General features: G+C 45.0%; 1 protein-coding gene across 7 annotated transcripts in view; it reads left to right on the top strand.

Moving 5' to 3' along the window:
* Positions 1–27,289, top strand: part of NBR1 (NBR1 autophagy cargo receptor) — a 55,555-nt gene extending 28,266 nt beyond the window's left edge. For 4 of the 7 annotated variants that reach the window (XM_033182867.1, XM_033182863.1, XM_033182862.1 and 1 more), the window contains 16 exons: positions 1,272–1,466; positions 4,045–4,122; positions 4,914–5,128; positions 6,313–6,480; positions 7,075–7,284; positions 8,805–8,964; positions 9,059–9,349; positions 10,088–10,237; positions 10,706–10,781; positions 11,763–11,873; positions 12,126–12,290; positions 15,342–15,771; positions 16,872–16,966; positions 17,799–17,856; positions 18,813–18,918; positions 25,516–27,289. In XM_033182867.1, the coding sequence (XP_033038758.1) occupies positions 1,272–1,466; positions 4,045–4,122; positions 4,914–5,128; positions 6,313–6,480; positions 7,075–7,284; positions 8,805–8,964; positions 9,059–9,349; positions 10,088–10,237; positions 10,706–10,781; positions 11,763–11,873; positions 12,126–12,290; positions 15,342–15,771; positions 16,872–16,966; positions 17,799–17,856; positions 18,813–18,918; positions 25,516–25,689 (2,682 nt within the window). In that variant the 3' untranslated portion in view covers positions 25,690–27,289. The remainder of the gene's footprint in view (positions 1–1,271; positions 1,467–4,044; positions 4,123–4,913; positions 5,129–6,312; positions 6,481–7,074; positions 7,285–8,804; positions 8,965–9,058; positions 9,350–10,087; positions 10,238–10,705; positions 10,782–11,762; positions 11,874–12,125; positions 12,291–15,341; positions 15,772–16,871; positions 16,967–17,798; positions 17,857–18,812; positions 18,919–25,515) is intronic. The other 3 variants (XM_033182865.1, XM_033182864.1, XM_033182866.1) reach the window with 3 other exon arrangements.
* The last annotated feature ends 69 nt before the right edge of the window (positions 27,290–27,358 follow it).

Here is a 27,358-nt window from a genome sequence, read left to right as displayed (position 1 = left end):
CACATGCCTATAGTCCCAGCTACTCAGGAGGCTGAGGTAGGACAATCGCTTGAACCCGGGAGATGGAGTTTGCAGTGAGCCAAGATCGCACCACCGCATTCTAGCCTGGTGACAGAGCAAGACTGTATCTCAAAAAAAAAAACAAAGAAACAAACAGAAAAATAGTAACCCAGTTAAGGAAAATCTTACCTAATTTGCCATCTTAAAACCTAGTTTTACGGGGTTTTTTGTTTGTTTTTGTGGAATAAAGCAACACAATACTTCTGTGGTTTTAATAACAAAATCAAGTTCATGACCGGCCTGGATAACATATGACAAAAAATTTTTTAAATTAGCCAACAGGCATAGTGACCCAAACCTGTAACCTGAGCACTTTGGGAAGCCGAGGTGGGTGGATTGCTTGAGCCCGGGAGTTCGAGACTAGCCTGGGCAACATCATGAAATTCCACCTCTAGAAAAATACAAAAATTAACCAGGTGTGGTTGTACGCAGCTGTAGTCCCAGTTACTCAGGAGGCTGAGGTGGGAGGATAGTTTGAATTCGGGTGTCCAAGATCAGTCTGGGCAACACAATGAGACTCCTGTCTCCAACAAAAACAAAAACCTTAGCCAGGTGTGGTGGCATGCACCTGTAATCCCAGCTACTCGGGAGGCTGAGGTGGAAAGATCGCTTGAGCCCAGGAGACAGGCTGGAGTGAGCCACGCACTGCATTCTAACATGGGTGACAGAGCAAATTACCATCTCAAAAAAATAAAAAATAAATTTCTAGGCCAGGCACAGTGGCTCACACCTGTAATCTCAGCACTTTGGGAGGCTGAGGTGGGTGGATCACCTGAGGTCAGTAGTTTGAGACCAGCCTAGCCAACATAGTGAAACCCCATGTCTACTAAAAATACAAAAATTAGCCAGGTATGGTGGTTGGCACCTGTATGTAATCCCAGCTACTTGGGAGGCTTAGGCAGGAGAATCGTTTGAACCCAGGAGGTGAAGGTTGCAGTGAGCCGAGACCACGCCATTACACTCCAGCCTGGGCAACAAGAGCAAAACTCTGTCTCAAAAATAAATAAATAAATTTCTAGTTAACATTCTTAGCAAAGAAATAGCAAGTTGAGTGTAAACATTATATTTGTTGTTGGATTTAATAAAGCAAGCACAAATCCTAGTATTTTCTAGCATAATTTACCACATTCTTCTGTTTTGATGTCTTTGAAATGTTATTTAGGAGAGGAGAATCACGTCGTATGTTTTTGTTTCATAATGTATGCTCTTAGATGGCAGTTAAACAGGGAAACCAACTGCAGATGCAAGTCCACGAAGGGCACCATGTTGTTGATGAAGCCCCGCCCCCAGTTGTAGGAGCAAAACGACTAGCTGCCAGGGCAGGGAAGAAGCCACTTGCACATTACTCTTCACTGGTGAGAGTCTTGGGATCAGACATGAAGACCCCAGAGGATCCTGCAGTGCAGGTATGAAGGGTATGGCCCAGTCTATCCAATATCTTTTCTTTTTTTTTTTTAAATAAAGCTGAACAGGTTTCTTTATTTTACTTTTTTATTATACTTTTTTTTTTTTTGAGACGGAGTCTCACTGTCTCGCCCAGGCTGAAGTGCAGTGGCGCGATCTTGGCTCACTGCAAGTTCCATTGCCTCCCGGGTTCATGCCATGCTCCTGCCTCAGCCTCCTGAGAATCTGGGACTACAGGCGCCCACCACCATGCCCAGCTAATTTTTTTGTATTTTTAGTAGAAACGGGGTTTCACCATGTTCGCCAGGATGGTCTCGATCTCCTGACCTCGTGGTCTGCCGGCCTCGGCCTCCCAAAGTGCTGGGATTACAGGTGTGAGCCACCGCACCCGGCCCTTTTTATTATACTTTAAGTTCTGAGATACATGTGCAGAATGTGCAGGTTTGTTACATAGGTATACACGAGCCATGGTGGTTTGCTGCACCCATCAACCCATCATCTACCTTAGGTATTTCTCCTAATGCTATCCCTCCCCTACCATCCCACCCTCCGACAGGCCCCATGTGATGTTCCTCTCCCTGTGTCCATGTGTTCTCGTTGTTCAACTCCCACTTATGAGTGAGAACATGCTGTATTTGGTTTTCTGTTCCTGAGTTAGTTTGCTGAGAATGATGGTTTCCAGCTTCATGTGTGTCCCTGCAAAAGACATGAACTCATCCTTTTTTATGGCTGCATAGTATCCCACAGTGTATATGTGCCTCGTTGTCTTTATCCAGTCTATCATTAATAGGCATTTGGGTTGGTTCCACGTCTTTGCTATTGTGAATAGTGCTGCAGTAAACATATGTTTGCATGTGTCTTTATAGCAGAATGATTTTTTTTTTTTTTTTGAGACGGAGTCTCGCTCTGCTGCCCAGGCTGGAGTGCAGTGGCCGGATCTCAGCTCACTGCAAGCTCCGCCTCCCGGGTTTATGCCATTCTCCTGCCTCAGCCTCCCGAGTAGCTGGGACTGCAGGCGCCCGCCACCTCGCCCGGCTAGTTTTTTTTTGTATTTTTTAGTAGAGACAGAGTTTCACTGTGTTAGCCAGGATGGTCTCGATCTCCTGACCTGGTGATCCGCGCGTCTCAGCCTCCCAAAGTGCTGGGATTACAGGCTTGAGCCACCGCGCCTGGCCAGCAGAATGATTTTTAACGCTTTGGGTATATACCTACTAATGGGATTGCTGGGTCAAATGGTATTTCTGGTTCTGGATCCTTGAGGAATCGCCACACTGTCGTCAACAATGGTTGAAATAATTTACACCCCCACCAGCAGTGTAAAAGCGTTCTGTTTCTCCACATCCTCTCCAACATATATTGTTTCCTTTTTTTTTCTTTTTTTTTGAGTCAGAGTCTTGCACTGTCGCCCTGGCTGGAGTGCAATGGCGCGATCTCGGCTCACTGCACCCTCCACCTCCCGGGTTCACGCGATTCTCCTGCCTCAGCCTCCTGAGTTGCTGGGATTACAGGAGCACACCACCACACCTGGCGAATTTTTTGTATTTTTAGTAGTGACAGGGTTTCAGCATGTTGGTCAGACTGGTCTCGAACTCCTGACCTTGTGATCCACCCTCCTCAGCCTCCCAAAGTGCTGGGATTACAGGCATGAGCCACCATGCCCAGCCTTGTTTCCTGACTTTTTAATGATTGCCATTCTAACTGGCATGAGATAATATCTCATTGCATTTCTCTAATGACCAGTGATGATGAGCTTATTTTCATAGGTTTGTTGGCCGCATAAATGTCTTCTTTTGAGAAGTGTCTGTTCAAAAAAAGTGGTCCTTTACCCACTTTTTGATGGGGTCGTTTTTTTCTTGTAAATTTGTTTAAGTTCCTTATAGATGCTGGATATTAGCCCTTTGTCAGATGGATAGATTGTAAAAATTTTCTCCCATTCTGTAGGTTGCCTGTTCACTCTGATGGTAGTTTCTTTTGCTGTACAGAAGCTCTTGAGTTTAATTAGATCCCATTTGTCAATTTTGGCTTTTGTTGTCATTGCTTTTGGTGTTTTAGTCATGAAGTCTTTGTCCCTGCCTATGTCCTGAATGGTATTGCCTAGGTTTTCTTCTAGGGTTTTTATGGTTTTAGATCTTATGTTAAGTCTTTAATCCATCTTGAGTTAATTTTTGTATAAGGTGTAAGGAAGGAGTCCAGTTTCATTTTTCTGCATATGGCTAGCCAGTTTTCCCAACACCATTTATTAAATAGGGAATCCTTTCCCCATTGCCTGTTTCAGTCTATCCAATTTCTAGATTTATTTCTCATTGTCTTTGTTGTAAGATTTGCATATTTATCAGAGATTTGGGAATTACTGTGTTCCTCTCTATCTCTGACTTTTGAAACTGGTAATAGTTTACTTCTGTAGAAGGGGAGCAGGCTGGATACTTTGTTATCCTTTAGTATGCCTTCATACTGTGACTTTTTAAAAAATTATATACTTGTATGATTTCACAAAAGAAACCTCAAAATAATACACTCCGGGAAAAGTGTTTTAAATAGAAAAAAGTAACCTTTAACATCTCAGCTTGTGTTTTCTCCCAGTCGTTTCCACTTGCTCCATGTGACACAGACCAGCCTCAAGACAAGCCCCCAGACTGGTTCACAAGCTACCTGGAGACAGTGAGTGTTCTCTCTCGCTTAGGTTTTAACTGCGGTGTTGGCACAGATGGAATGTGGAAGAAATAGAAAACTGAACCCAGATGGCTGCTGCCTCTGGTACACGTGAAGAGTGGTATCTTATAATTTCCAAACTTAGAACAGTTCCAGTCGAGAAAGCTCTAACCTTTGCAGTGAAGTGCCAGAAAAAGAGGGAGTCTAATTCCAAGCATGTAAGGGAGAGGGACAAATCTCTGCTTGAGAAAAAGTTAGAAATTTACTTATCAAAAGGAATTTTTTTTTTTTTTTTTTTTTTTTTTTTTTTGAGACGGAGTCTCGCTCTGTCGCCCAGGCTGGAGTGCAGTGGCCGGATCTCAGCTCACTGCAAGCTCCGCCTCCCGGGTTTACGCCATTCTCTCGCCTCAGCCTCCCGAGTAGCTGGGACTACAGGCGCCCGCCACCTCGCCCGGCTAGTTTTTTGTATTTTTTTAGTAGAGACGGGGTTTCACCATGTTAGCCAGGATGGTCTCGATCTCCTGACCTCGTGATCCGCCCGTCTCGGCCTCCCAAAGTGCTGGGATTACAGGCTTGAGCCACCGCGCCCGGCCCAAAAGGAATTTTTGATATTTTCTTCGAACCAGTTTGGCTCTAGAAGGAAAAGACCTTTTGCTATGTTTCTGTCTATTCAGTAGCAGTTGTTTATTGTGTTTTTGTGTTATACCAGAGACAGTTAGGTTTCAGATCTATTGATCTCTTCACACTTTTTTCCAGTATTGGAACTGAGTTTTTTCCCCACCTTCTGCTCCATATTCTAGTTCAGAGAACAAGTGGTTAAAGAAACGGTTGAGAAGCTTGAACAGAAATTACATGAAAAGCTTGTCCTCCAGAACCCATCTTTGGGTTCTTGTCCCTCAGAAGTCTCAATGCCTACTTCAGAGGAAACATTGTTTTTGCCAGAAAACCAGTTCAGCTGGCATATTGCTTGCAACAACTGCCAAAGAAGGATTGTTGGTGTCCGCTACCAGTGTAGGTAAGCAGTTGCTTGGGAGTAGCTAGCTAGTGATAGACCTTAGAGCATTTATCTCCCTGGCTTTCTGTGTAGGTAAAGGGAAATTGATTGTGCCCTGTTTCTGAGCATTAGATGTCATAGCTGTGAGTTGGAAGCACAAGCTACTCTTCACCCACATGCTTTGTGGGTTGTGCTATTCAGATTGTTTTGTTCAAATGTGCATTTGGATTAGCAAAGCCAGGCAAAATTATGTTCCCCTGAACACACAAAATTAGATCACTAAGGGTAGTTCCTCGGTTATTCCAAATGCCTTTTTTTTTTTTTTTTTTTTTTTTTTTTTTTTTTTGGAGACAGAGTCTCGCTCTGTCGCCCAGGCTGGAGTGCAGTGGCCGGATCTTGGCTCACTGCAAGCTCCGCCTCCCGGGTTCACGCCATTCTCCTGCCTCAGCCTCCCCAGTAGCTGGGACTACAGGCGCCCGCCACCTCGCCCGGCTAGTTTTTTTTGGATTTTTTAGTAGAGACGGGGTTTCACCAGGTTAGCCAGGATGGTCTCGATCTCCTGACCTCGTGATCTGCCCGTCTCGGCCTCCCAAAGTGCTGGGATTACAGGCTTGAGCCACCGCACCCAGCCCAAATGCCTTTTTGTTTTCTTTTTTCTTTTTCTTTTTCTTTTTTTTTTTTTTTTGGTGACAGCGTCTCTGTCACCCAGCCTGGAGTACAGGGTGCAATCACGGTTCACTGCAACCTCACCCTCCCACGCTCAGACAATCCTCCCACTTCAGCCTGCTAAGTAGCTGGGGCTGCAGACATGGGCCACCATTCCTGCCTCATATTTTTAAAAATTTTTTTTAGAGATGGGGTCTCCCTATATTGCTCAGGCTGGTCTCAAACTCCTGGACTCAAATGATCCTCCTCTCCATGGCCTCCCAAAGTGCTGGGATTATAGACATGAGCCACTGTGCCTGGCCCCATATACTTTCACATCTTACCTTCTTCCCATAGATTTTCCTTTAAAATGGATATGGGTTAAGTGTTATTATCCTCATTTTATTAGTGAGGAAAATTGAGGCATGGCATAGTCAGATGACATGCTCAGGTTACCAGCTAGTTGGTACTGGAGCAAACATAGAAGTATGGTCTTATATCTCCCTACCCCAGGTACTTCCTATTCTGCCCTTGTGTATTATGCCTTTCTTTACCCACAGCCTATGCCCATCCTACAATATCTGTGAAGATTGTGAAGCAGGGCCATATAGCCACGACACTAACCATGTCCTGCTGAAGTTGCGGAGACCTGTTGTGGGCTCCTCTGAACCATTCTCTCACTCAAAGTACTCTACTCCTCGTCTTCCTGCTGCTCTGGAACAAGTCAGGTAAAACCCTCTACATGGAGATGCTTATTCTCTGATTGACTTCTTGGTTCTGGTGACAAGGTGTGAATCACAAAACTGCAGATAGTCTCCTTAGTTCTGCTCATTTTCAGTTGATGTGCAATAATGAAGACAGTTATCCAAAGTTAATGAAATAGAAATAATAATTATAAAAAGAAATTAAGAAACTAAAATAGGCTGGGCACAATGGCCCATAACTGTTTTATCAGCAACTTGAGGGGCCAAGGTGGGAGGATCGCTTGAAGCCAAATATATGAGACCAGCCTGGGCAACATAGCAAGATCCCGCCTCTACAAAAAAAATTCTTTAAATTAGCCAGGCATGGTGGTACATACCTAGTTTCAGCTACTTGGGAGTCTGAGGTGAGCAGATTGCTTGAGCCCAGGAATATGAGGTGGAAGGGAGCCATGATTATACCACTGTACTCCAGCCTACATGACAGAGTGAGACCCTGATTCTGAAACAAAAAAAGAAATTAAAGTAGAAGCTGACACTGATGGAGATTGTAATGGGCTCCACGTAGCTTCAGAATTTATTTGTGACTTTCTTTTAAGACTTGCTTTTATTATCTCACAGGCTCCAGAAACAGGTTGATAAGAACTTTCTTAAAGCAGAAAAGCAAAGATTGCGAGCTGAGAAGAAACAACGTAAAGCAGAGGTCAAGGAACTTAAAAAGCAACTTAAACTCCATAGGAAAATTCACCTGTGGAATTCAATCCATGGACTCCAGAGCCCCAAGTCTCCTTTAGGCCGACCTGAGAGCTTGCTCCAGTCTAATACCCTGATGTAAGCCCAGGGCTGGGGTGGGAGCCAAAACTTTAGGCCCAGCTCTCTGAAACTGGAACTTCAACCAACTTCCGTCTTATTTATTGGTAGCCCTTAACACCCAAATCCTTAAAAATTCCCATTATCTGGTCTTAGTCTTTTTGTTATTGGCTTTTTTGTTTGTTTTTGTTTTTTGAGACGGAGTCTCGCTCTGTTGCCCAGGCTGGAGTGCAGTGGCACGATCTTGGCTCACTGCAAGCTCTGCCTTCTGGATTCACGCCATTCTCCTGCCTCAGCCTCCCGAGTAGCTGGGACTACAAGCGCCCGCCACCACGCCTGGCTAATTTTTTGTATTTTTAGTAGAGACAGGATTTCACCGTGTTAGCCAGGATGGTCTTGGTCTCCTGACCTTGTGATCCACCTGCCTTGGCCTCTCAAGGTGCTGGGATTACAGGCATGAGCCACTGCGCCCAGCTTTTTTTTTTGAGACGGAGTCTCGCTCTGTCACCCAGGCTGGAGTGCAGTGGCGTGATCTCGGCTCACTGCAACCTCCGCCTCCCGGGTTCAAGTGATTCTCCTGCCTCAGCCTCCTGAGTAGCTAGGAGTACAGGCACATGCCACCATGCCTGGCTAATTTTTGTATTTTTTCAATAGAGACGGGGTTTCACCATGTTGGTCAGACTGTCCTCGAATTCCTGACCTCAGGATCCACCCGCCTTGGCCTCCCAAAGTGCTGAGATTACAGGCGTGAGCCACTGTGCCTGGTCTGGTGTTAGTATTATTAAAGGGTGGTTTGGTAGTTTTTTTGTTTTTTTGTTTTTTTTTGAGACAGAGTCTCGGAGTCTCACACTGTCGCCCAGACTGGAGGGCAGTGGCACGATCTCGACTCACTGCAAGCTCCACCTCCTGTGTTCATGCCATTCTCCTGCCTCAGCCTACCGAGTAGCTGGGACTACAGGTGCCCGCCACCATGCCCAGCTAATTTTTTTTGTATTTTTTAGTAGAGACAGGGTTTCACCATGTCAGCCAGGATGGTCTCGATCTCCTGACATTGTGATGCTCCCGCCTTGACCTCCCAAAGTGCTGGGATTACAGGCGTGAGCCACCGCGTCTGGCCACATTTGGTAGTTATTTTTGACACTTTTTTGTTTCCTTCTTCAGAAAGATAGAAACCACTAAAGTTCAGAATGGTGGGGTCCCTTTCTTCATTGGAGGCAGTCTGGAATTGAAGCAAAAGGAACAAATGTTTTAAAAGCCTGACTCTCTAGGTGTTGTATTTATGGGCCCTTTTAATTACTCTTACCATGACTTTTTTAGCTCAGGAGTGAGACCTATCCTCTGTTTTGTTTTATTGTTTTAAGTTTGTCAGAAAATTTATTGTTTATGATACGTGGTCCTATACTAATAATATTAGTATTATTTTTAAGGCAAATGGGTTAGTACATTTTCAAGAGTCACAGCCAGACTCTGAAGCCAGTGTGAGATATTCAGAAGACTTCACACCCAACAGCAAGTGACTAAGCATCTGAATTTCTGTTCAGGCTCCCTTTGCAGCCCTGTACCCCCGTTATGCCAATGCTCAGTGCAGCATTTGTGGATGAGAATTTGCCTGATGGGACTCACCTTCAGCCAGGAACCAAGTTTATCAAACACTGGAGGATGAAGAATACAGGAAATGTGAAGTGGAGTACAGACACAAAGGTAATTTTTCCCACAAAATGTGAAGATGAGGTGATTTGAAGTGGCAGAGTGCTCAGCTGACAAGCTTGCTTTCTCTTCTTACTGTTCTTTTCAGCTCAAGTTCATGTGGGGAAACCTGACTTTGGCTTCCACAGAAAAGAAGGATGTTTTGGTTCCTTGCCTCAAAGCCGGCCATGTGGGAGTTGTATCTGTGGAGTTCATTGCTCCAGCCTTGGAGGGAACTTATACTTCCCATTGGCGTCTTTCTCACAAAGGCCAGCAATTTGGGCCTCGAGTCTGGTGCAGTATCATAGTGGATCCTTTCCCTTCCGAAGAGAGCCCTGATAACATTGAAAAGGGCATGATCAGCTCAAGCAAAGCTGATGATCTCACCTGCCAGCAAGAGGTGAGCATTGACTGACAGGCTTTGGCCCAGTATCCAAATCATAGTTAGAAAGGACATGGCTAAAACTAAAAGAACCCACTCATAGCTAGTTGTTTTCCAGAAACCTTGAAAGGTTAGCATCTCCCCCCGCCCCCAACACATTTCTGTGCTGATATTTGGCCTCTTCCTTAGGGTGTTTGTTTTAGTGTCTTTGTTTTAGTGTCTTTAGGGTCTTGCCGCAGGCGGTCCCTGAATACTTTTGTACCTCTTTGTAATGTTGCATGGTCAGCCTGTTGGCTGCACAAGGGAAGAAGGGGCGCCTGGCCTGGCCTGGCCTATGGAACTGCTGAACTGATAGCTTTTCTCCTTAATATCCATCTCTCCTGAAATACTGTGTGTATGTTTCCTAAATACTAATGAAGTCTTGCCCTGGTTGCTACTTAGTGCATAGTTTTTAAATGCAATTTCTCTGTATTAGTGGGGCAGAGTGTTTACTACTTAAAGTTACCCAGTGTTAATTTTCTGGTTTTGACTATTATAGTTAATGTAAGTTGTCGTCATTAGGGGAAGCTGGGTGAATGTGAATTCTCTCTGCTGTTTTTACAGCTTTTCTGTAACTATAAAAATATATCAAAAACATTTTTTAAGTTTTTTAAAATATAGAGGTACAGCAACGTTTTTATTTTTGGGGGCATTGTCAGCCTGCCTCTTCAGTTCTGTCGTAGGCCTAAAATTTGTCTCAATGGTTTGTCTCTATAGGAAGCTTTTCTTCTGGCTAAAGAAGAAAGACAGCTTGGTGAAGTGACTGAGCAGACAGAAGGGACAGCCGCCTGCATCCCACAGAAGGCAAAAAATGTTGGCAGTGAGAGGGAGCTCTACATCCCATCTGTGGATCTTCTGACTGCCCAGGTGGAAGATTCAGCACTTTGAAGGGCAAGGGACAGAGGGAGAGAGCACAGGAGAGAAGGTGGTAGAGCCATAGGTGGTAATCAGGAAATCAGAGATATGCCCACTTTGATCTAGTCCGGTATATTTAATGGGAAGGAGATCACCCATGGAAGCAAATTTGTAAACTAGATGTTTCCTCTTTGAATTGGGAACTCAATCCTGTACTTCCCCACAAACTCCCTTTAGTGGCCTCTTCACTTTGGCCTAGCTGATTCTCCTTCTTACCTGCTGCATTTTCTCTTTCCTGCCATTCGGTTATTTCAACATCTAATTCCTATTTAACTCTTGTTTTTTTTGCTTGTCTGGAGACAGGTATGAATTTGAACAGAGTTGAATACAAGACGATGTGGAAATGGTCTACAGATCCCATCAAGACGTGGCTCCAGCATGCACTCCAAACAGCCTAACATTGTCTGTCTTTTTTTATAGGACCTGCTGTCCTTTGAGCTGTTGGATATAAACATTGTTCAAGAGTTGGAGAGAGTGCCCCATAACACCCCTGTGGGTAAGAATGTCACTCATTTCATCTTGTTCATCTTACTAATAGGCACACAAGTACCACAGCCTAGATGCTGGTAGTGTTTTATTCTGAGGAAATGGCAAGGAGGAATTCTCCCTCAGTAGGACAGTAAAGCAGCAATCATGGATCCGTTTTCCTTCTTCCCTGTCCTTTCTCAAAAGCAACAATATGCTGGGCATGGTGGCTGGTGTCTCTAATCCTAGCTCTTTGGGAGGCCAAGGCGGGAGGATCACTTGAGGCCAGGGTTTGAGACCAGCCTGGGCAACATGGTGAAACCCCCATCTCTACAAAAATTACTTTTTAAAATTAGTTGGGTGTGACCAGGCATGGTGGTTCACGCCTGTAATCCCAGCACTTTGGGAGGCCAAGGCGGGTGGATCACAAGGTCAGAAGTTCAAGACCAGCCTGGCCAAGATAGTGAGACCCCCATCTCTACTAAAAATACAAAAATTAGCCGGGCATGGTGGCAGGTGCCTGTAATCCCAGCTACTCGGGAGGCTGAGGCAGAGAGTTGCGTGAACCCAGGAGTCAGAGGTTGCAGTGAGCCGAGATCTTGCCACTGCATTCTAGCCTGGGTGACAGAGCAAGACTCCATCTCAAAAAAAAAAAAAAAAAAAACAAGAAGCAATAATACAAGTTCGTGCAAGGCTTTTCCACTATAAAGGAATCCTCTTCTCTTTTTTTCTCTAGACATTTTGTCCTTTTGTTCCTTTATATTCATGGTTTTGTATCTTGGCCACAGCTTTCCAGGCTAAATAACTGTGATTCTTCCTGCATTGATTGATCTGAAATATTTTGCATACTTACTGGTCTGGAGAAATTTTTTGTAACAGACTTCAAAGCATATCTTGGTTTATTTTAGTTCTGCAGGAGGCAAAAAGCCTGCTAAGTGCTACTTCTGGACACTGACTATTGATGATATGATGCTTTCTCTTGATTGATGGTTCCCCTGTCTTCATTCTCCAGATATGACTCCCTGCATGTCTCCTCTGCCACATGACAGTCCTTTAATAGAGAAGCCAGGCTTGGGGCAGATAGAGGAAGAGAGTGAAGGGACAGGATTTAAAGCACTTCCTGGTAAGGGATTAAATATTTGTAAAGTATTTGCATCCTTCCTTTCCATACCATACTCTATTTTACAGCTATCCCCTACTGACCTTACTTAGCATGTAAATGGGCTTTCTTTCTATAGCATCTCATGTTTTGCCTCACCTTCACGTGGCACAGATAGCAGCTATTCCTTGGTTTAGTTTTAGTATGGGTAATGACTGGTGAACATTCCTCAGCACTTTAAACACTAAGTGCAGACAAGGTTCATATGTCTTTCAGATTCTACAGTGTCAGTAAAGAGAAAGACTCAGAACATTGCTTCTGTGGAGGAAGCAGAAGAAGACCTGAGTGGGACCCAGTTTGTGTGTGAGACAGTAATCCGATCCCTTACCTTGGATGCTGCCCCAGACCACAACCCTCCTTGCAGACAGAAATCCTTGCAGAGTGAGTGTCCTTGCATTTCCCCCACCTAGCAGGGTGACACCTGAATCGTGACTGCCAGACTTGATGAGTTAGATGTGCTCTTCTTCACTGAGAGTGAAAGGAGAGTGAATCTTTGTTAGAAACTCTGATCTTGTTTGTGTCTTTAGACTCTACATATGCTACCTGACTGTTCTAATTAGAGCGTCAGGAGCAAAGAAGCCACCATACTCCTTTCTCCATCTTCTCAGGCAGAATTACAGCTGTACTCCACAGTGGAATAGCAGCCATTGTGCTGCCTGGATTCTGCAGTAAGGAATCTTCCTGTAATTTGACAGAGCTCCTTAGCAAAGACCCCTCTGGGTAGCTGAGTTGTCTGCTTTCTCCAAGGGCAGCAGTCCCAGAAACAGTGGATAGAAACAGGAGTACCAGACAGAGTTTCTTAAGGTTAAATTCTGCTGTAATAAATGCCTTTATAGGCCAGGCGCGGTGGATCACGCTTGTAATCCCAGCACTTTTAGGAGGCTGAGGTGGGTGGATCACCTGACGTTGGGAGTTCGAGACCAGCCTGACCAACATGGAGAAACCCCATCTCTACTAAAAATACAAAAAATTAGCCAGGGCCGGGCGCGGTGGCTCACGCCTGTAATCCCAGCACTTTGGGAAGCCGAGACGGGCGGATCACGAGGTCAGGAGATCGAGACCATACTGGCTAACACGGTGAAACCCCGTCTCTACTAAAATACAAAAAAATTAGCCGGGCGTGGTGGCGGGCGCCTGTAGTCCCAGCTACTCCGGAGGCTGAGGCAGAATGGTGTGAACCCAGGAGGCGGAGCTTGCAGTGAGCCAAGATCACGCCACTCCAGTCTGGGCGACAGAGTGAGACTCCGTCTCAAAAAAACAAAAACAAACAAACAAACAAAAAATTAGCCGGGTGTGGTGGTTGCATGCCAGGGATTACATGCCTGTAATCCCAGGTAATCGGGAGGCTGAGGCAGGAGAATCACTTTAACGGCAAAGGCTGTGGTTAGCTGAGATTGCGCAGTTGTACTCCAGCCTGGGCAACAAGAGTGAAACTCCATCTCAAAAAAAAGAAAAAGGAATAAATACCTTTATAACAGAAACTTCTAGGTATCAAATAGAACCAATAGCATATATTTTAAGAAGTATCCAAAAATTCAAATATACTGTGTCAAAATAATATTGGAGAATCTCTATTATAATGAAATTTGACCTATATCTTTAAATATTATCTTACTTTTGTTTAAAATATACATGTAAGGCCAGGCGCAGTGGCTCACGCCTGTAATCCCAGCACTTTGGGAGGCTGAGTTGGACAGATCACGAGCTCAGGAGTTCAAGACCAGCCTGACCAACAGGGTGAAACCCCCTCTCTACTAAAAATACAAAAATTAGCTGGGCGTGGTGGCGTGTACCTGTGATCCAGCTACTCAAGAGGCTGAGGCACGAGAATTGTTTGAACCCAGGAAGCAGAGGTTGCAGTGAACCGAGATTGCGCCACTGCACTCCAGCCTGGGTGACAGAGCGAGACTCCATCTAAAAAAAAATAATAAGATGGTGGCTCATGCCTGTAATCCCAGCACTTTGGGAGGCTGAGGTGGGTGGATCACAAGGTCCGGAGATCTAGACCATCCTGACTAACACAGTGAAACCCCGTCTCTACTAAAAATACAAAAAATAAGCCAGGCGGTGGTGGCAGGTGCCTGTAGTCCCATCTAATCAGGAGGCTGAGGCAGGAGAATGGCATGAACACGGGAGGCAGAGCTTGCAGTGAACCAAGATCAAGCCATTGCACTTCAGCCTGGGCAACAGAGTGAGACTGTGTCTCAATCAGTCAATCAAGCAATCAATCAATCATGCATATCTTTATTTTTTTTTCCACATGTGTGTACAAATACATAACAAAAAGGTCTGGAAAGACAATACCAAAATATTCACAGCTGTTATTCTGATAGGATTTATGGGTAATTTTTTTTTGAGATAAAGTCTTACTCTCACCCAGGCTGAAGTGCGGGTAGCAAGTTTATGGCTCATTGCAGCCACAGCATCCTGGGCTCCCCCCACCTCAGTTTCCCAAGCAACTGGGACCACAGCCACATGCCACCACACTGAACTAAATTTTTTTTTTTGTAAAGATGGGATTTCGCCACGTTGCCCAGGCTGGTCCCGAACTCCTGAGCTCAAGCAGTCTGCCCACCTTGGCCTCCCCAGGTGCTGGAATTTTAGGCGTAAGCCACCACACCTGGCCTGGATAGCTTTTTTTTTTTTTTTTGAGACAGAGTCTCTCTGTCACCCAGGCTGGAGTGCAGCGTCGCAACCTCGGCTGACTACAACCTCCACCTTCCCAGGTTCACGCCATTCTCCTGCCTCCGCCGGCCGAGTAGCTGGGACTACAGGTGCCTGCGACCACACCCGGCTAATTTTTTTGTATTTTTAGTAGAGATGGGATTTCACTGTGTTAGCCAGGATGGCCTTGATCTTCCAACCTTGTGATCCACCCACCTCGGCCTCCCAAAGTGCTGGGATTACAAGTGTGAGCCACCACGTCCGGCCCTGGGTAGCTTTTTTATACCCTTTCTTACCCCCTCAAACATGATTGGCCAGTTTTCTCCCATGATTGCATCATCTTTGTAAAGAAGAGGAGGAGAATAGGCATATAATCTTGCAATACTCGTCTCCTAACTTTTTCACTTTTTATAGCATTGTTAGTTAGTGTATCCATTTTGGTTTAAACTCTACCTCAGTGTATTAACCGTCACATGAAAAGGAAAAGGGAAGGAATGGAACTGCCTCCTTTTGTGATTCATAGAACTTTTTGGAAGCCTGGGTGTTTCTGCCTACCTTGTTTCTGTGAGCTTTGATTCTATTTTGTTTTGCATAGTCTTCAACCTTAGAATATGGTCATGGTTCCAGAACCAGCCCTTCTCGCTAGTTCTTCCCTCTCCTCTGGCTTTCATAATTCTATCTCATGATCCACAAGGCTTTACCAAGTAAGGATAGTACTTAGGCCTGCTTTTAGCTTCCACCTTAAAATTGGTTGCTTTCATCCTTTAGTGAAATTTGCCTTGCCTGAAGAAGGACCACTTGGAGATGAGAGGGAGGAGATTGTCCATATCACTGAGGAAGAAGCTGTCATGGAGGAGGAAGAGGAGGAGGAGGAGGAGGAGCTCAAAGATGAAGTTCAGAGTCAGTCCTCTGCTTCCTCAGAGGATTACATCATCATCCTGCCTGAGTGCTTTGATACCAGCCGCCCTCTGGGGGATTCCATGTACAGCTCTGCGCTCTCACAGCCAGGCCTGGAGCGAGGTGCTGAAGGCGAGCCTGGGGTTGAGGCTGGGCAGGAACCAGCTGAGGCTGGGGAGAGACTTGGAGGGGAGAACCAGCCACAGGAGCACAGCCTAAGTGACATCCTCACGACCTCACAGACTCTGGAAACAGTGCCCCTAATCCCAGAGGTAGTGGAGCTTCCACCACCACTGCCCAGGTACCACTCACAGCCCCCTCAGCTGGGGTGTTCTTCAGAGGTGAAATAAAGAGTGAGAGGAACCGACCTGATCTCAAAAACCTGTTTTTTCCTCAGTATGGGAAGAGACTATTTTCCATAGTAAAGTCTGAATTTAGATGAATAAAGGTTGTATTTCCCAGTATTTGTGGATTCTGGATTTAAAGAAATATTTGTTTTAGTTGGCATTAAATTATCTGAGTATAGTCTCTCTGCTTATATTTTGATTACTGAGAGCTAGTTTTGTTTTTGGTTTGGTTTTTTTTTTGTTGTTGTTGTTGTTGTTTTGAGACAGGGTCTCACTGTTGCCCAGACTGGAGTTCTGTGGCACAATCTTGGCTCACTGCCACCTCTTCCTCTGAGGCTCAAGCAATCCTCCCACCTCGGCCACCTGAGTAGCTGGGACTATAGGCATGGGCCACCATACCCAGCTAATTTTTGTATTTATTGTAGAAGTGGGGTTTTGCCATGTGCCCAGGCTGGTTGTGAACTCCAGCCTCAAGCGATCCACCCGCCTGGGTCTCCCAAAATGCTGGGATTACAGATGTGAGCCACTATGCCTGGCTGAGAGCCAGTTTGTAAACACAAACATCCCTGGACCTTCTCTCCTTGTTTTATTGACTCTTCAGTAAAGGCAGCAAAAACCACCCAAACAGCCATAATTAGGAAGTTAAATCCATTATGGGAAAAAACACTAAAAAACCAAACAAATTATTTTCAATTCCCTGATGAATCTATCTCAATCATTCTTATCTCCTAATAGTAGGGAAAATGCTGGAGCCTTGCCTATAATGTAAACCATTCTCCCCAAAAGCTAGACATTTCCATTTATTTGACACCACTTGATGTAGGTGGGGACATGAACAGACTGAAGCCAGCATTTCTAGCTTGGCTGTGGCTAAAGAGGAAAACGGGGTATAATGTAGCCCTTATGACGGAACCCTAAATCCAGACATGTGATTTGGATCAGAAATGTGAAGCCTCTGTAGAGAATTTGGCACTGCTGTGCTGTGTTTACTATTTCTCCACTAATGCCATAAGTGTCTTTTCAATTTACTTTCCATATTGTGTCTTTCTGAAAGGAGCCCTCCTTGTGTACATCATCATGGTTCCCCAGGAGTGGATTTACCAGTTACCATATCAGAAGTTTCTTCAGTCCCTGATCAGATCAGAGGAGGTAATGATCAGTCTAAGCTTTTTCTCTTTTTGTCTGCTCCTGTCTAATGGAAACCAGGTATAAATAGCCTGTCTTCGTGATTCTTGGTGGTTTTTAGAAACTTGCCCTTCACAGGCCGAGCATGGTGGCTCACACCTGTAATCCCAACACTTTGGGGGGCCAAGGCAGGCAGATCACAAGGTCAGGAGTTTGAGACCAGCCTGGCCAACATAGTGAAACCCTGTCTCTACTAAAAAATAGCAAAAATTAGCTGGGCGTGGTTGCGGGTGCCTGTAATCCCCGCTAATTGGAGGCGGAGGTTGGAGTGAGCCGAGATCGCACCATTGCTCTAGCCCAGGCAACAATGTGAGATTCCATCAAAAAAAAAAAAAGAAAAAACAACTTGCCCTTCACTCTCCATGATCCTCCTGCATACTCTAATTTCTATTCTGTGGCTGAATGTATTGTTAGACCTCATAGAGGTAGTGGAAAGAACACAGGCTTTGGTGCCAAACTAATCTAGGTTCCAGCTCCATCTCCATCTTTCCTGACTAGCAGTTCAGCAGGTTTCTAATGGCTGTGAGTCTATTTTCTTACTACAAAATATATCAGTGCATTGGGATTATAGAGTTGATTTTTCTGATTCAATAAACAGTCATCTTGCATTGCATTTCTGGACAGTTTCTCCTTATCACTTAAACTACCCTTAAAACTTCCCAAATACTTAAAAAAAAAAAAAAAGCCTTCAAACACTGATCACATTGCCACCTGCCTCAATAATAGCCTTACTTGAGTTAGGAAACACTAGGTGCTTATGGATGCTGCATCTAACCAACAGCTCTTTTGCTTTTAGAGCCCAGAGGCTCATCAGGACTTGTAAACAGCAGACAGAAGAGCTATGACCACTCAAGGTAACAACCTTGTACAGTCTCTTTCATAAGCAGGTGGATATCCTAGTATTCCGTCTGCTTAAAAGAGCCTCTCACAGCATATACCCATCTTCAGAGGGCAGAGAAGGGGAACCCTCGTTCCTTCTTGTTCTTATTTCTTCTTAAGCCTTTGAGCAACACTGAACAAAGGGCTAAAGCTGATGTTTAAGAGTGTTCTATTTGAGAGGCCGAGGCAGGTGGATCATGAGGTCAGGAGTTCGAGATCAGCCTGGCCAACATAGCGAAACCCCATCTCTACTAAAAATACAAAAATTAGCCAGGCATGGTGGCGGGTGCCTGTAATCCCAGCTACTCGGGAAGCTGAGACGGGAGAATTGCTTGAACCCAGGAGGCGGCGGTTGCACTGAGCTTAGATCGCGCCATTGCACTCCAGCCTGGCCGACAAGTGAAATGCCATCTGAAAAAAAAAAAAAATGTTTTATGTTCCAGACAAGAAAGTAATGTCCCCAAATTATCTCACCCTTAGCACCGGGGAAAAGGTAGAAAGGTTAAGCCCAGTATACATCTAAATAATTTTTTCTTGGACCTACCTGGTTCCCTGTTCCCACTCATATTAGAAAATCACATTTCCTTTGCAAGGTGTTTTCTCTGAGAGAATAACTGAGCAGACAAACTATTGATAATCCTGGTGTGTCCTCAATCACATTAATTTTCAGCTAGGAGTGAGAGCTGTCATGGTTACCAGAGTGGTGCATTTCCTGCAGTGCCCATGTCTTGCACCAGTAGAGCTGGGCCCTCCATCAAACCATGCTCTGTAGCTATAAAGCTGATATGAAAGCAATCGTGTTCTCTTTTTACATCTGATTTTTCTCTCTTAAGGAAATCTTATTTTCTTTCAAGGATTAGAGCCCAGATTATCTTGTAAAAAGGTAATGATTTGTGTTTCTTTGGGGAGATAATTTGGTTTTCTTCTATAGGCACCATCATGGGAGCAGCATTGCTGGAGGACTGGTGAAGGGGGCTTTGTCTGTTGCTGCCTCTGCATACAAGGCCCTGTTTGCTGGGCCACCCGTCACTGCACAGGTCAGTGTGTGTGTGTTTTATTTTCCTGAATCTCAATTCCATGTCACCAGTGAAAGTGGTGGCATCTGTCTGGGTTGAAGAGTAACATGGCATTGTGGAAAGGGCATAGGCTTTAGATTTAGTCTTTGGTTAACACACAACACAACTCTGCCACTTTCTTTCTTTCTTTTTTTTTTTTTTGAGACGGGGTCTCGCTCTGTTGCCCAGGCTGGAGTGCAGTGGCACAATCTCGGCTTACTGTAAGCTCTGCCTCCTGGTTCACGCCATTCTCCTGCCTCAGCCTCCCAAGTAGCTGGGACTACAGGCGCCTGCCACCACACCCGGCTAATTTTTTGTATTTTTAGTAGAGACAGTGTTTCACTGTGTTAGCCAGGATGGTCTCAATCTCTGACCTCATGATCTGCCCGCCTCAGCCTCCCAAAGTGCTGGGATTACAGGCGTGAGCCACCACACCCGGCCAACTCTGCCACTTTCTAACTATATGACTTTAGCCAAGTTACTTATGGGAAGGGAAGAGAAGAATCTATTGTTGATGACCTATTAATATTTTCTACAGAGAGAAGCTGTTCCAGGTGTTGGCACTATGGCATGAATAAAACACCAGTTCTTGGCCAGGTATGGTGGGTCTTACCTGTAATCCTAGCACTTTGGGAAGCCAAGGTGGAAGGATTGCTTGAGCCCAGGAGTTTGAGACCAGCTTGGCCAACATAGTGAGACCCCCATCTCTACAAAAAATTTAAAAATTAGTTAAGTATGGCCAGGTGCGGTGGCTCATGCCTGTAATCCCAGCACTTTGGGAGGCCGAGGCGCGCAGATCACGAGGTCAGGAGATTGAGACCATCTTGGCCAACATGGTGAAACCCTGTCTCTACTAAAAATACAAAAATTAGCTGGGCATGGTGGCGCGTGCCTGTAATCCCAGCTACTCAGGAAGCTGAGGCAGGAGAATTGCTTGATCCAGGGAGTCAGAGCTTGCAGTGAGTCGAGATGGCGTCACAGCACTCCAGCCTGGCGACAGAGCGAGACTCCATCTCAAAAAAAGAAAAAGATAAGTATGATGGCATGCATCTATAGTCCCAGTTACTTGGGAAACTAAGGTGGGAGGATCACTTGAGCCCAAGAGGTTGAGGCTGCCGTAGTGAGCCACGATGGAGCCACTGCACTCCAGCTTGGGTGACAGAGGGAGACCCTGTCTCAAAAAACAACAACAGGCCGGGCGCGGTGGCTCAAGCCTGTAATCCCAGCACTTTGGGAGGCTGAGGCGGGTGGATCACCTGAGGTCAGGAGTTTGAGACCAGCCTGACCAACATGGTGAAACCCTGTCTCTACTAAAAATACAAAAATTAGCCAGGCGCGGTGGCAGGCACGTGTAATCCCAGCTACTCAGAAGGCTAAGGCAGGAGAATCACTTGAACCCAGGAGGTGGAGGTTGCGGTGAGCCAAGATTGTGCCATTGCACTCTAGCCCGGGGGACCAGAGTGAGACTCCGTCTCAAAAAAAAAAAAACAACAACAAAAAAGACTCTGAGTCTTGCCTAAAAACTATGGGAAACAAGTGAGGTGCATGGATACTTAAAGTACATAAAGATACTCTGTTGGCCGGGTGCGGTGGCTGACGTCTGTAATCCCAGCGCTTTTGGAAGGCTGAGGCGGGCGGATCACAAGGTCAGGAGATCGAGACCATCCTGGCCAACATGATGAAACCCCGTCTCTACTAAAAATACAAAAATTAGCCGGGCACGGTGATATGTGCCTATAATCTCAGGCTACTTGGGAGGCTGAGGCGGGAGAATCACTTGAACCCGGGAGGTGGAGGTTGCGGTGAGCCGAGATCGTGCCACTGCACTCCAGTCTGGGCAACAGAGCGAGACTCCATCTCAAAAAAAAAAAGATACTATGCCTGTGCTATCAGACAGATGAAACACTTCAGCCTGGTGTGCCCAAGTAAGGCTTTCTGGTAAATGATGCCTGAACTGACTCCTGAATGACAGAGTAAATGTTCATCAGGAAAGAGGGAGAGAAAGATCATTATAGACAGTGTAGCCAGTAAAAAAGACTTGGAAATGTGAGCATGGAGTGTGAATCTGGTCTGAGAAGAAGAGTAAGACGAAAAAAGACCAGCTGGGCTTGGTGGCTCACACCTGTAATCCCAGCAGGTTGGGAGGCCGAAGCAGGTGCATTATTTGCGTCCAGGAGTTCAAGACCAGCTTGGGCAACAGGGCAAAACCCTGTCTCTACTAAAACTATAAAAAATTAGCTGGGCATGGTGGTATACGCCTGTGGTCCCAGATACTCAAGAGGCCGAGGTGGGAGGATCACTCCAGCCCGGGAGGCAGAGGTTGTAGTGAGCTGAGATGCATCACTGAACTCCAGTATGGGCGACAGAGTGAGATCCTGTCTCAAAAAAAAAAAAAAAAAAAAGGCCAGGTGTGGTGGCTCACACCTGTAATCCCAACACTTTGGGAGGCTGAGACAGGTGGATCATGAGGTCAGGAGTTTGAGACCAGCCTGACCCACATAGTGAAACCCTATCTCTACTAAAAATACGAAAATTAGCTGGGCGTGGTGACTTGCCTGTAATCCCAGCTACTCAGGAGGCTGAGACAGGAGAATCGCTTGAACCTGGGAGGCGGAGGTTGCAGTGAGCCGAGATTGCACCACTGCAATCCAGTCTGGGTGATAGAGCGAGACTCCATCTCAAAAAAAATGAAAAAGGAAATCCCTAAGAGAATCCACATGTCGGTGGAAAGGAAGGGTAGAAAAGATAATTAAGAGATGAAAATGGCATAACTTTGAGATGATGATTAAGTGGCTAAAAAGAAGTCAAGGATAGGCTAGGCACGGTGGCTCACATCTGTAATTTCAGCACTTTGGGAGGCCAAGGTGGGCAGATCACTTGAGCTCAGGAGTTCAAGACTAGCCTGGGCAACATAGTGAAACCCTATCTCTACAAAAAATACAAAAAAGTTAGCCAGACTTGGTGGTGCACACCTGTAGTCCCAGCTACTTGGGGGACTTAGGTGAGAGAATAGCTTGAGCCCCAGAGGCAGAGGTTGCAGTGAGCTGAGATCATGCCATTGCACTCCAGCCTGGGCAACAAAGCCAGACACTATCTTGGGGCGGGGTGGGGGAAGTCAAGGATAAATCCCAAGTTTCTGGTTTAGTACCATTTATTAAGATAAGACATGCTGGGAAGGATGTATTTGAGCAGAAGAGAACTAGGTCAGTTTTGCTGGACAGTGTTGAGTTTGTGGCATATCCAGGTAAAGGTAAAAATATCCAGATATTTTAGTTGTCCCTCAGTATCTATGGGGGTTGACTCCAGGACCCCCCATGGGATACTGAAATCCATAGATGCTTAAGTCCCTTATATAAAATAGTGCAGTATTTATATATAACCTAGTCATATCTTCTTGCTTACTTGTTTAGTTTTAGTTTTTTAGAGACAGGGTCTTGCTCTGTCGTCCAGGCTGGAGTGCAGTAACTAGATCGTAGCTCACTGCAGCCTAGAACTCTTGGGTTCAAGCAATCCTCTCACCTCAGCCTCTTGAGTAGTAGGGACTACAGGTGGGCACCACCATTCCTGGCTAGTTTTTTAAAAATATTTTTGAAGAGATGGGGTTTCACTATGTTGCCCAGGGCAACTAACTCCTGGCCTCAAAACAATCCTCCCACTTCAGCCTCCCAAAGTACTGGGATGACAGGCTTGAGCCACTGCATCCAGCCCATCTCATATATTTCTTTTTTTTTTTTTTTTTTTTGAGACGGAGTCTCGCTCTGTCGCTCAGGCTGGAGTGCAGTGGCCGGATCTCAGCTCACTGCAAGCTCCGCCTCCTGGGTTTACGCCATTCTCCCGCCTCAGCCTCCCGAGTAGCTGGGACTACAGGTGCCCGCCAACCTCGCCCGGCTAGTTTTCTGTATTTTTTAGTAGAGACGAGGTTTCACCATGTTCGCCAGGATGGTCTCAATCTCCTGACCTCGTGATCCGCCCGTCTCGGCCTCCCAAAGTGCTGGGATTACAGGCTTGAGCCACCGCGCCCGGCCCCATCTCATATATTTCATCTCTACATTACTTACAATACCCAATACAATGTAAATGCTACGTAAATAGTTGTTATACTGTATTGTTTAGGGAATAATGACAAAAAAGTCTGTACGTGTTCCTTTTTTTCTCCCCAAGTATTTTCAGTTCTTAGTTGATTGATCCGTAGATGAGGAACCCACAGATATGGCAGGCCAACTGTATCCATCAAGATCACAGGGGAGGGATTTTGCCTGGTGATACAGGCTTGAGAGTCACTTGCCTACAGATTATAGCAGGAGCCATCTGATGGGATGAGGTGTTGCAGGAATAATGGGGAAAGTAAGAAGCAACCTTTAAGGATCAGGGAAAGGAATACTCTGAAAGAAAACTGGGAACTAGGGGGAAAATGAAGAGAGAGTTCTATGCTGGAACTTAGGGAAGGTTGTTTTAATAAGGAGGACATGGTCAACAGTGTTAGATGCTACAGAGAGATGTGAACCGGTGGTGAGGAATTTCAGAGTGGAAGTATGCCACACTTTCAAATAGCTAGGCTACAGCAGGCAGAAGCTAGGATACATAAGAGGAAACATTTTTAAAGTTGGGTGAGACTTTAGAGATGGGCAAGCCAGTAGTGAAAGAGGTTAACAATAAAGATGAGAGACAGATTGGAGATGGAGAAAGATTTTTGAAGTGGTGAGAGGTAATGAGATACAATGCAAGGTACATTCCATTAACCTGCAAAGGAGGATGGATAATCTATTCTGAAATAAGAAGGTAGAAGGGGGCCGGACGCAGTGGCTCAAGCCTGTAATCCCCAGCACTTTGGGAGGCCGAGACGGGCGGATCACGAGGTCAGGAGATCGAGACCATCCTGGCTAACACGGTGAAACCCCGTCTCTACTAAAAATACAAAAAACTAGCCGGGCGAGGTGGCGGGCGCCTGTAGTCCCAGCTACTCGGGAGGCTGAGGCAGGAGAATGGTGTGAACCCGGGAGGCGGAGCTTGCAGTGAGCTGAGATCTGGCCACTGCACTCCAGCCTGGGTGACAGAGGCTTACTCTGTTGCCCGTCTCAAAAAAAAAAAAAAAAAAAAGAAGGTAGAAGGAAACAGTGGAATCAGGTGTGGAGGGAAATGCTTAACATGTTTGCATACTGTTCTCATCTTTACATACTTTCTCAACAACCCTGCAAAGTAGGAGGTATGATATATCTTCAGTTCATAAAGTAATCAATAGCACAGTTGGTTAGTAAATGGAAGATTAGGGTTTGAGTCTAAGCCTGTCTGCCTCCAAAGTTAATAATCTTTCTGCTATACAGCTTCAGTATCCCCAGTCTGTGAAATTATGATAATAACAGAACCAGAGGCCAGGCGAGGTGGCTCACATCTATAATCCCAGCATTTTGGGAGACCAGAGTTCAAGGATCACTTGAGCCCAGAAGTTCAAGACCAGCCTGGGCAACACAGGGAGACCTCATCTCTAGTAAAAAATTTAAAAATTTGCCAGGTGTGATAGCACGGACCAGTGGTCCCAGCTACTTGGAAGGCTGAGGCAGGAGGTTCATTTGAGCCCAGGAGGTTGAGGCTGTAGTAAACTGTGTTCACACCACTGCATACCAGCCTGGGGAACAGAGTGACACCCTGTCTCAAAAACAAACAAAAAAACAAGCGTTAAGGATTTAGGAAGGTAATGCTTCCACCACAGGGCTTGAATGAATGAATGTTAACTTCCTCTTACCTATTCTTTTTTTTTTTTTTTTTTTTGAGACAGAGTCTTACTCTGTTGCCCAGGCTGGAGTGCAGTGGCGCAATCTCAGCTCACTGCAAGCCCCACTTCCCGGGTTCATGCCGTTCTCCTGCCTCAGCCTTCCAAGTAGCTGGGAATACAGGCACGTGCCACCATGCCCGGCTAATTTTTTGTATTTTTAGTAGAGACGGGGTTTCACCGTGTTAGCCAGGATGGTCTCGATCTCCTGACCTCGTGATCTGCCTGCCTTGGCCTCACAAAGTGCTGGGATTACAGGCGTGAGCCACCGCACCCAGCCCTTCTTACCTATTCTTTCGGAGGAGAAAAAATCAAGAAGCCTTCCCAGGTTGTAATTTCCCAAGCGGTTTTGTTTTTTGGTTTTTTTTTGTCCAGCTCCTCTGCATATCTGACAAAATTTCCCATAGCATCTTTCAGTAACACTTTTATCTTGCTCGTACTTGCCCCATCATCACAATTACATTTATGTTCACAGGGTCTCCGGGACTTGCTGTCATTCCTTCATCTGGCTGAAAAATGCTTCTTCCTGAAAGTTCCCCATGAAGTATTCTCCTAGTTCTAAGTAGTTCATTAGCTCCCCGGTTTCCCTTTTCTCCTCCTTCAAGTACACACATAACTAATCTAAAACAGGGTCTTCCCAGTCGGAACTGTTGGTATCAAGTACACAGGAGTGCCATAGCCTTGAATCTAATTACCTAGTACTTTGAATAAATCTGGAAAGTCTAGTATGCTTACAAGATGATACAAATGTATAAAATAAACATTTAAATTATACAGTTTTTTTATTTTTTGCTTTGCTTGTCTCTACACAGCCAACAGTTTCTGAAGATCAGACAGCAGCCCTGATGGCCCATCTCTTTGAAATGGGATTCTGTGACAGGCAGCTGAACCTACGGCTGCTGAAGAAACACAATTACAATATCCTGCAGGTTGTGACAGAACTTCTTCAGATAAACAACAATGACTGGTACAGCGAACGCTATTGAGGAGTGACCTTGTATTAAATAACTGCCTGCTGCTCAGAGATGATCTTTATTCTGTCATTGGGGTATGGGGTAGAAGCCCTTGCTTATTTTTAATCTGATGAATCTGTGTAGAGCCCATCATTGAGTTACCAAGACAATACTTGTTATAGTATTTTGGGGAGCAAGTTAAAGATCAGAACTTGAATTTTCACTTTAGACATTGGATGAATAGTATGAAGACAGTTTTTCAATTGATTTGGATAAAACTATTTTAGTGCATTGACAAGTATAACTTCAACTTCATATAGAACCATTTTTCTTTCTGCTTTTATTGAAGTTGAGTGTTTTTCTTTGATTAATGTGGATTTTTTATGGGGATATCTGTTAATTTTCAGGTTTTGAAAGACATTAACCTCGTAAGTTGTTTTTAAGAATTATTCTCATAATTTCTGTAACCCAGCTCAAGCTTCATAGCTATTTGGCATTAAAATAACACCCAGAGCATGATAGAAATGTTGTTACTCTTCCTCTCTCAAGGAGAAAGTAATTTTCCTGCAAGACTTAATAATTGGCACCGTTGCTTTCTAAAGACTCCATGGTGCATTCAAGAGTACCCAACTTCAAGGGAATCTCTGCATTTCAATGAAAGGAGGAAGCGTGTGCTGATAAACCCACCAGCACCTATTGAGCAATGTCTATTATAGTAATTTTGCATACATTTTTATTTAAGGGAAAAAATTTAGGTAGTGTGAAATATTTTGCTAATCTCGTAGAAAAAGAAAAAATCCTTCTGTTATTTAAAGGGAAAAGTAAATTTAACAGTTATCTTTTTTCCTAATGTCAGGGCAGATCTTATTTTACAGTACAGTGGGGGAAGTAGAAACATGTGAAAGGCAAAAGGCAGGCTCCTAAATTAATGTCAGTAAAGTTCAGGGTGGGCAAATGAGTGTGTGTGAGATATAGGAAATGCTGATGACTTCTTAATGCTTGAAATCCGTTCAGAGGTATCCAGCCCTAGAAAGCCTAGAACAGGAAGAGGCAGCTGGTATTGTGCAAAGCTTGGATGGGGGCAAAGTTGCTGAAAAAGTTTTGGTTTAACCCCAAGATAAGTGGGAAGGAGCTTGTCCATGGACCCAGGTTCTCACTCTGTTTACAGAAGGGAGTTGAGTACAGTTGGTGAAGGAAGAGGTAACAAAAAATGCTAAATATTTTATCCATGAAAATGACTTCCAGAAAAGGAAGAATATGAACTCCAGACTGAAGGGGGAAAAGATAGTTAAAATAGTATTATCTAACCTGGTTGGTATTTGTAATGAATGGTGATTTTAATTAGTCATTAGCCATAATGATGTTTATTTACAGTATAACTCCTGAATGCTACTTAAATAAACCAGGATTCAAACTGCAAGCCAACCAGGCCGTTCATTATTTAAAACATTTTAATCAGGGCTTCCGGGCAGAAGGTGGAGTGGCAGGGTGTGTGTAATTGGATTGATGGGCGGGACCTGTCTTGACCATCGGAGTTTTATAGTCGAGGGCCAGGAGGGCCCGGGTTGTCCTCCGTTGTACTTGTACGTAACCACCTAAAGAATGGTGAAATAAATGTTCTTCCAAATTCCTATCCGGACTGGCCAGTCCTTGCGGAAGCAGCGTCCGGGCCCTCGGGTAATGTTTGAAGAGCTGCGAGCGT

Source organism: Trachypithecus francoisi, unplaced genomic scaffold (genome assembly GCF_009764315.1).
Source record: "Trachypithecus francoisi isolate TF-2019V2 unplaced genomic scaffold, Tfra_2.0 Lachesis_group20, whole genome shotgun sequence".
Lineage (NCBI taxonomy): Eukaryota > Metazoa > Chordata > Mammalia > Primates > Cercopithecidae > Trachypithecus > Trachypithecus francoisi.
Note: the sequence above shows the minus strand (reverse complement) of the source record. Positions and strands in the feature narration are given on the sequence as shown.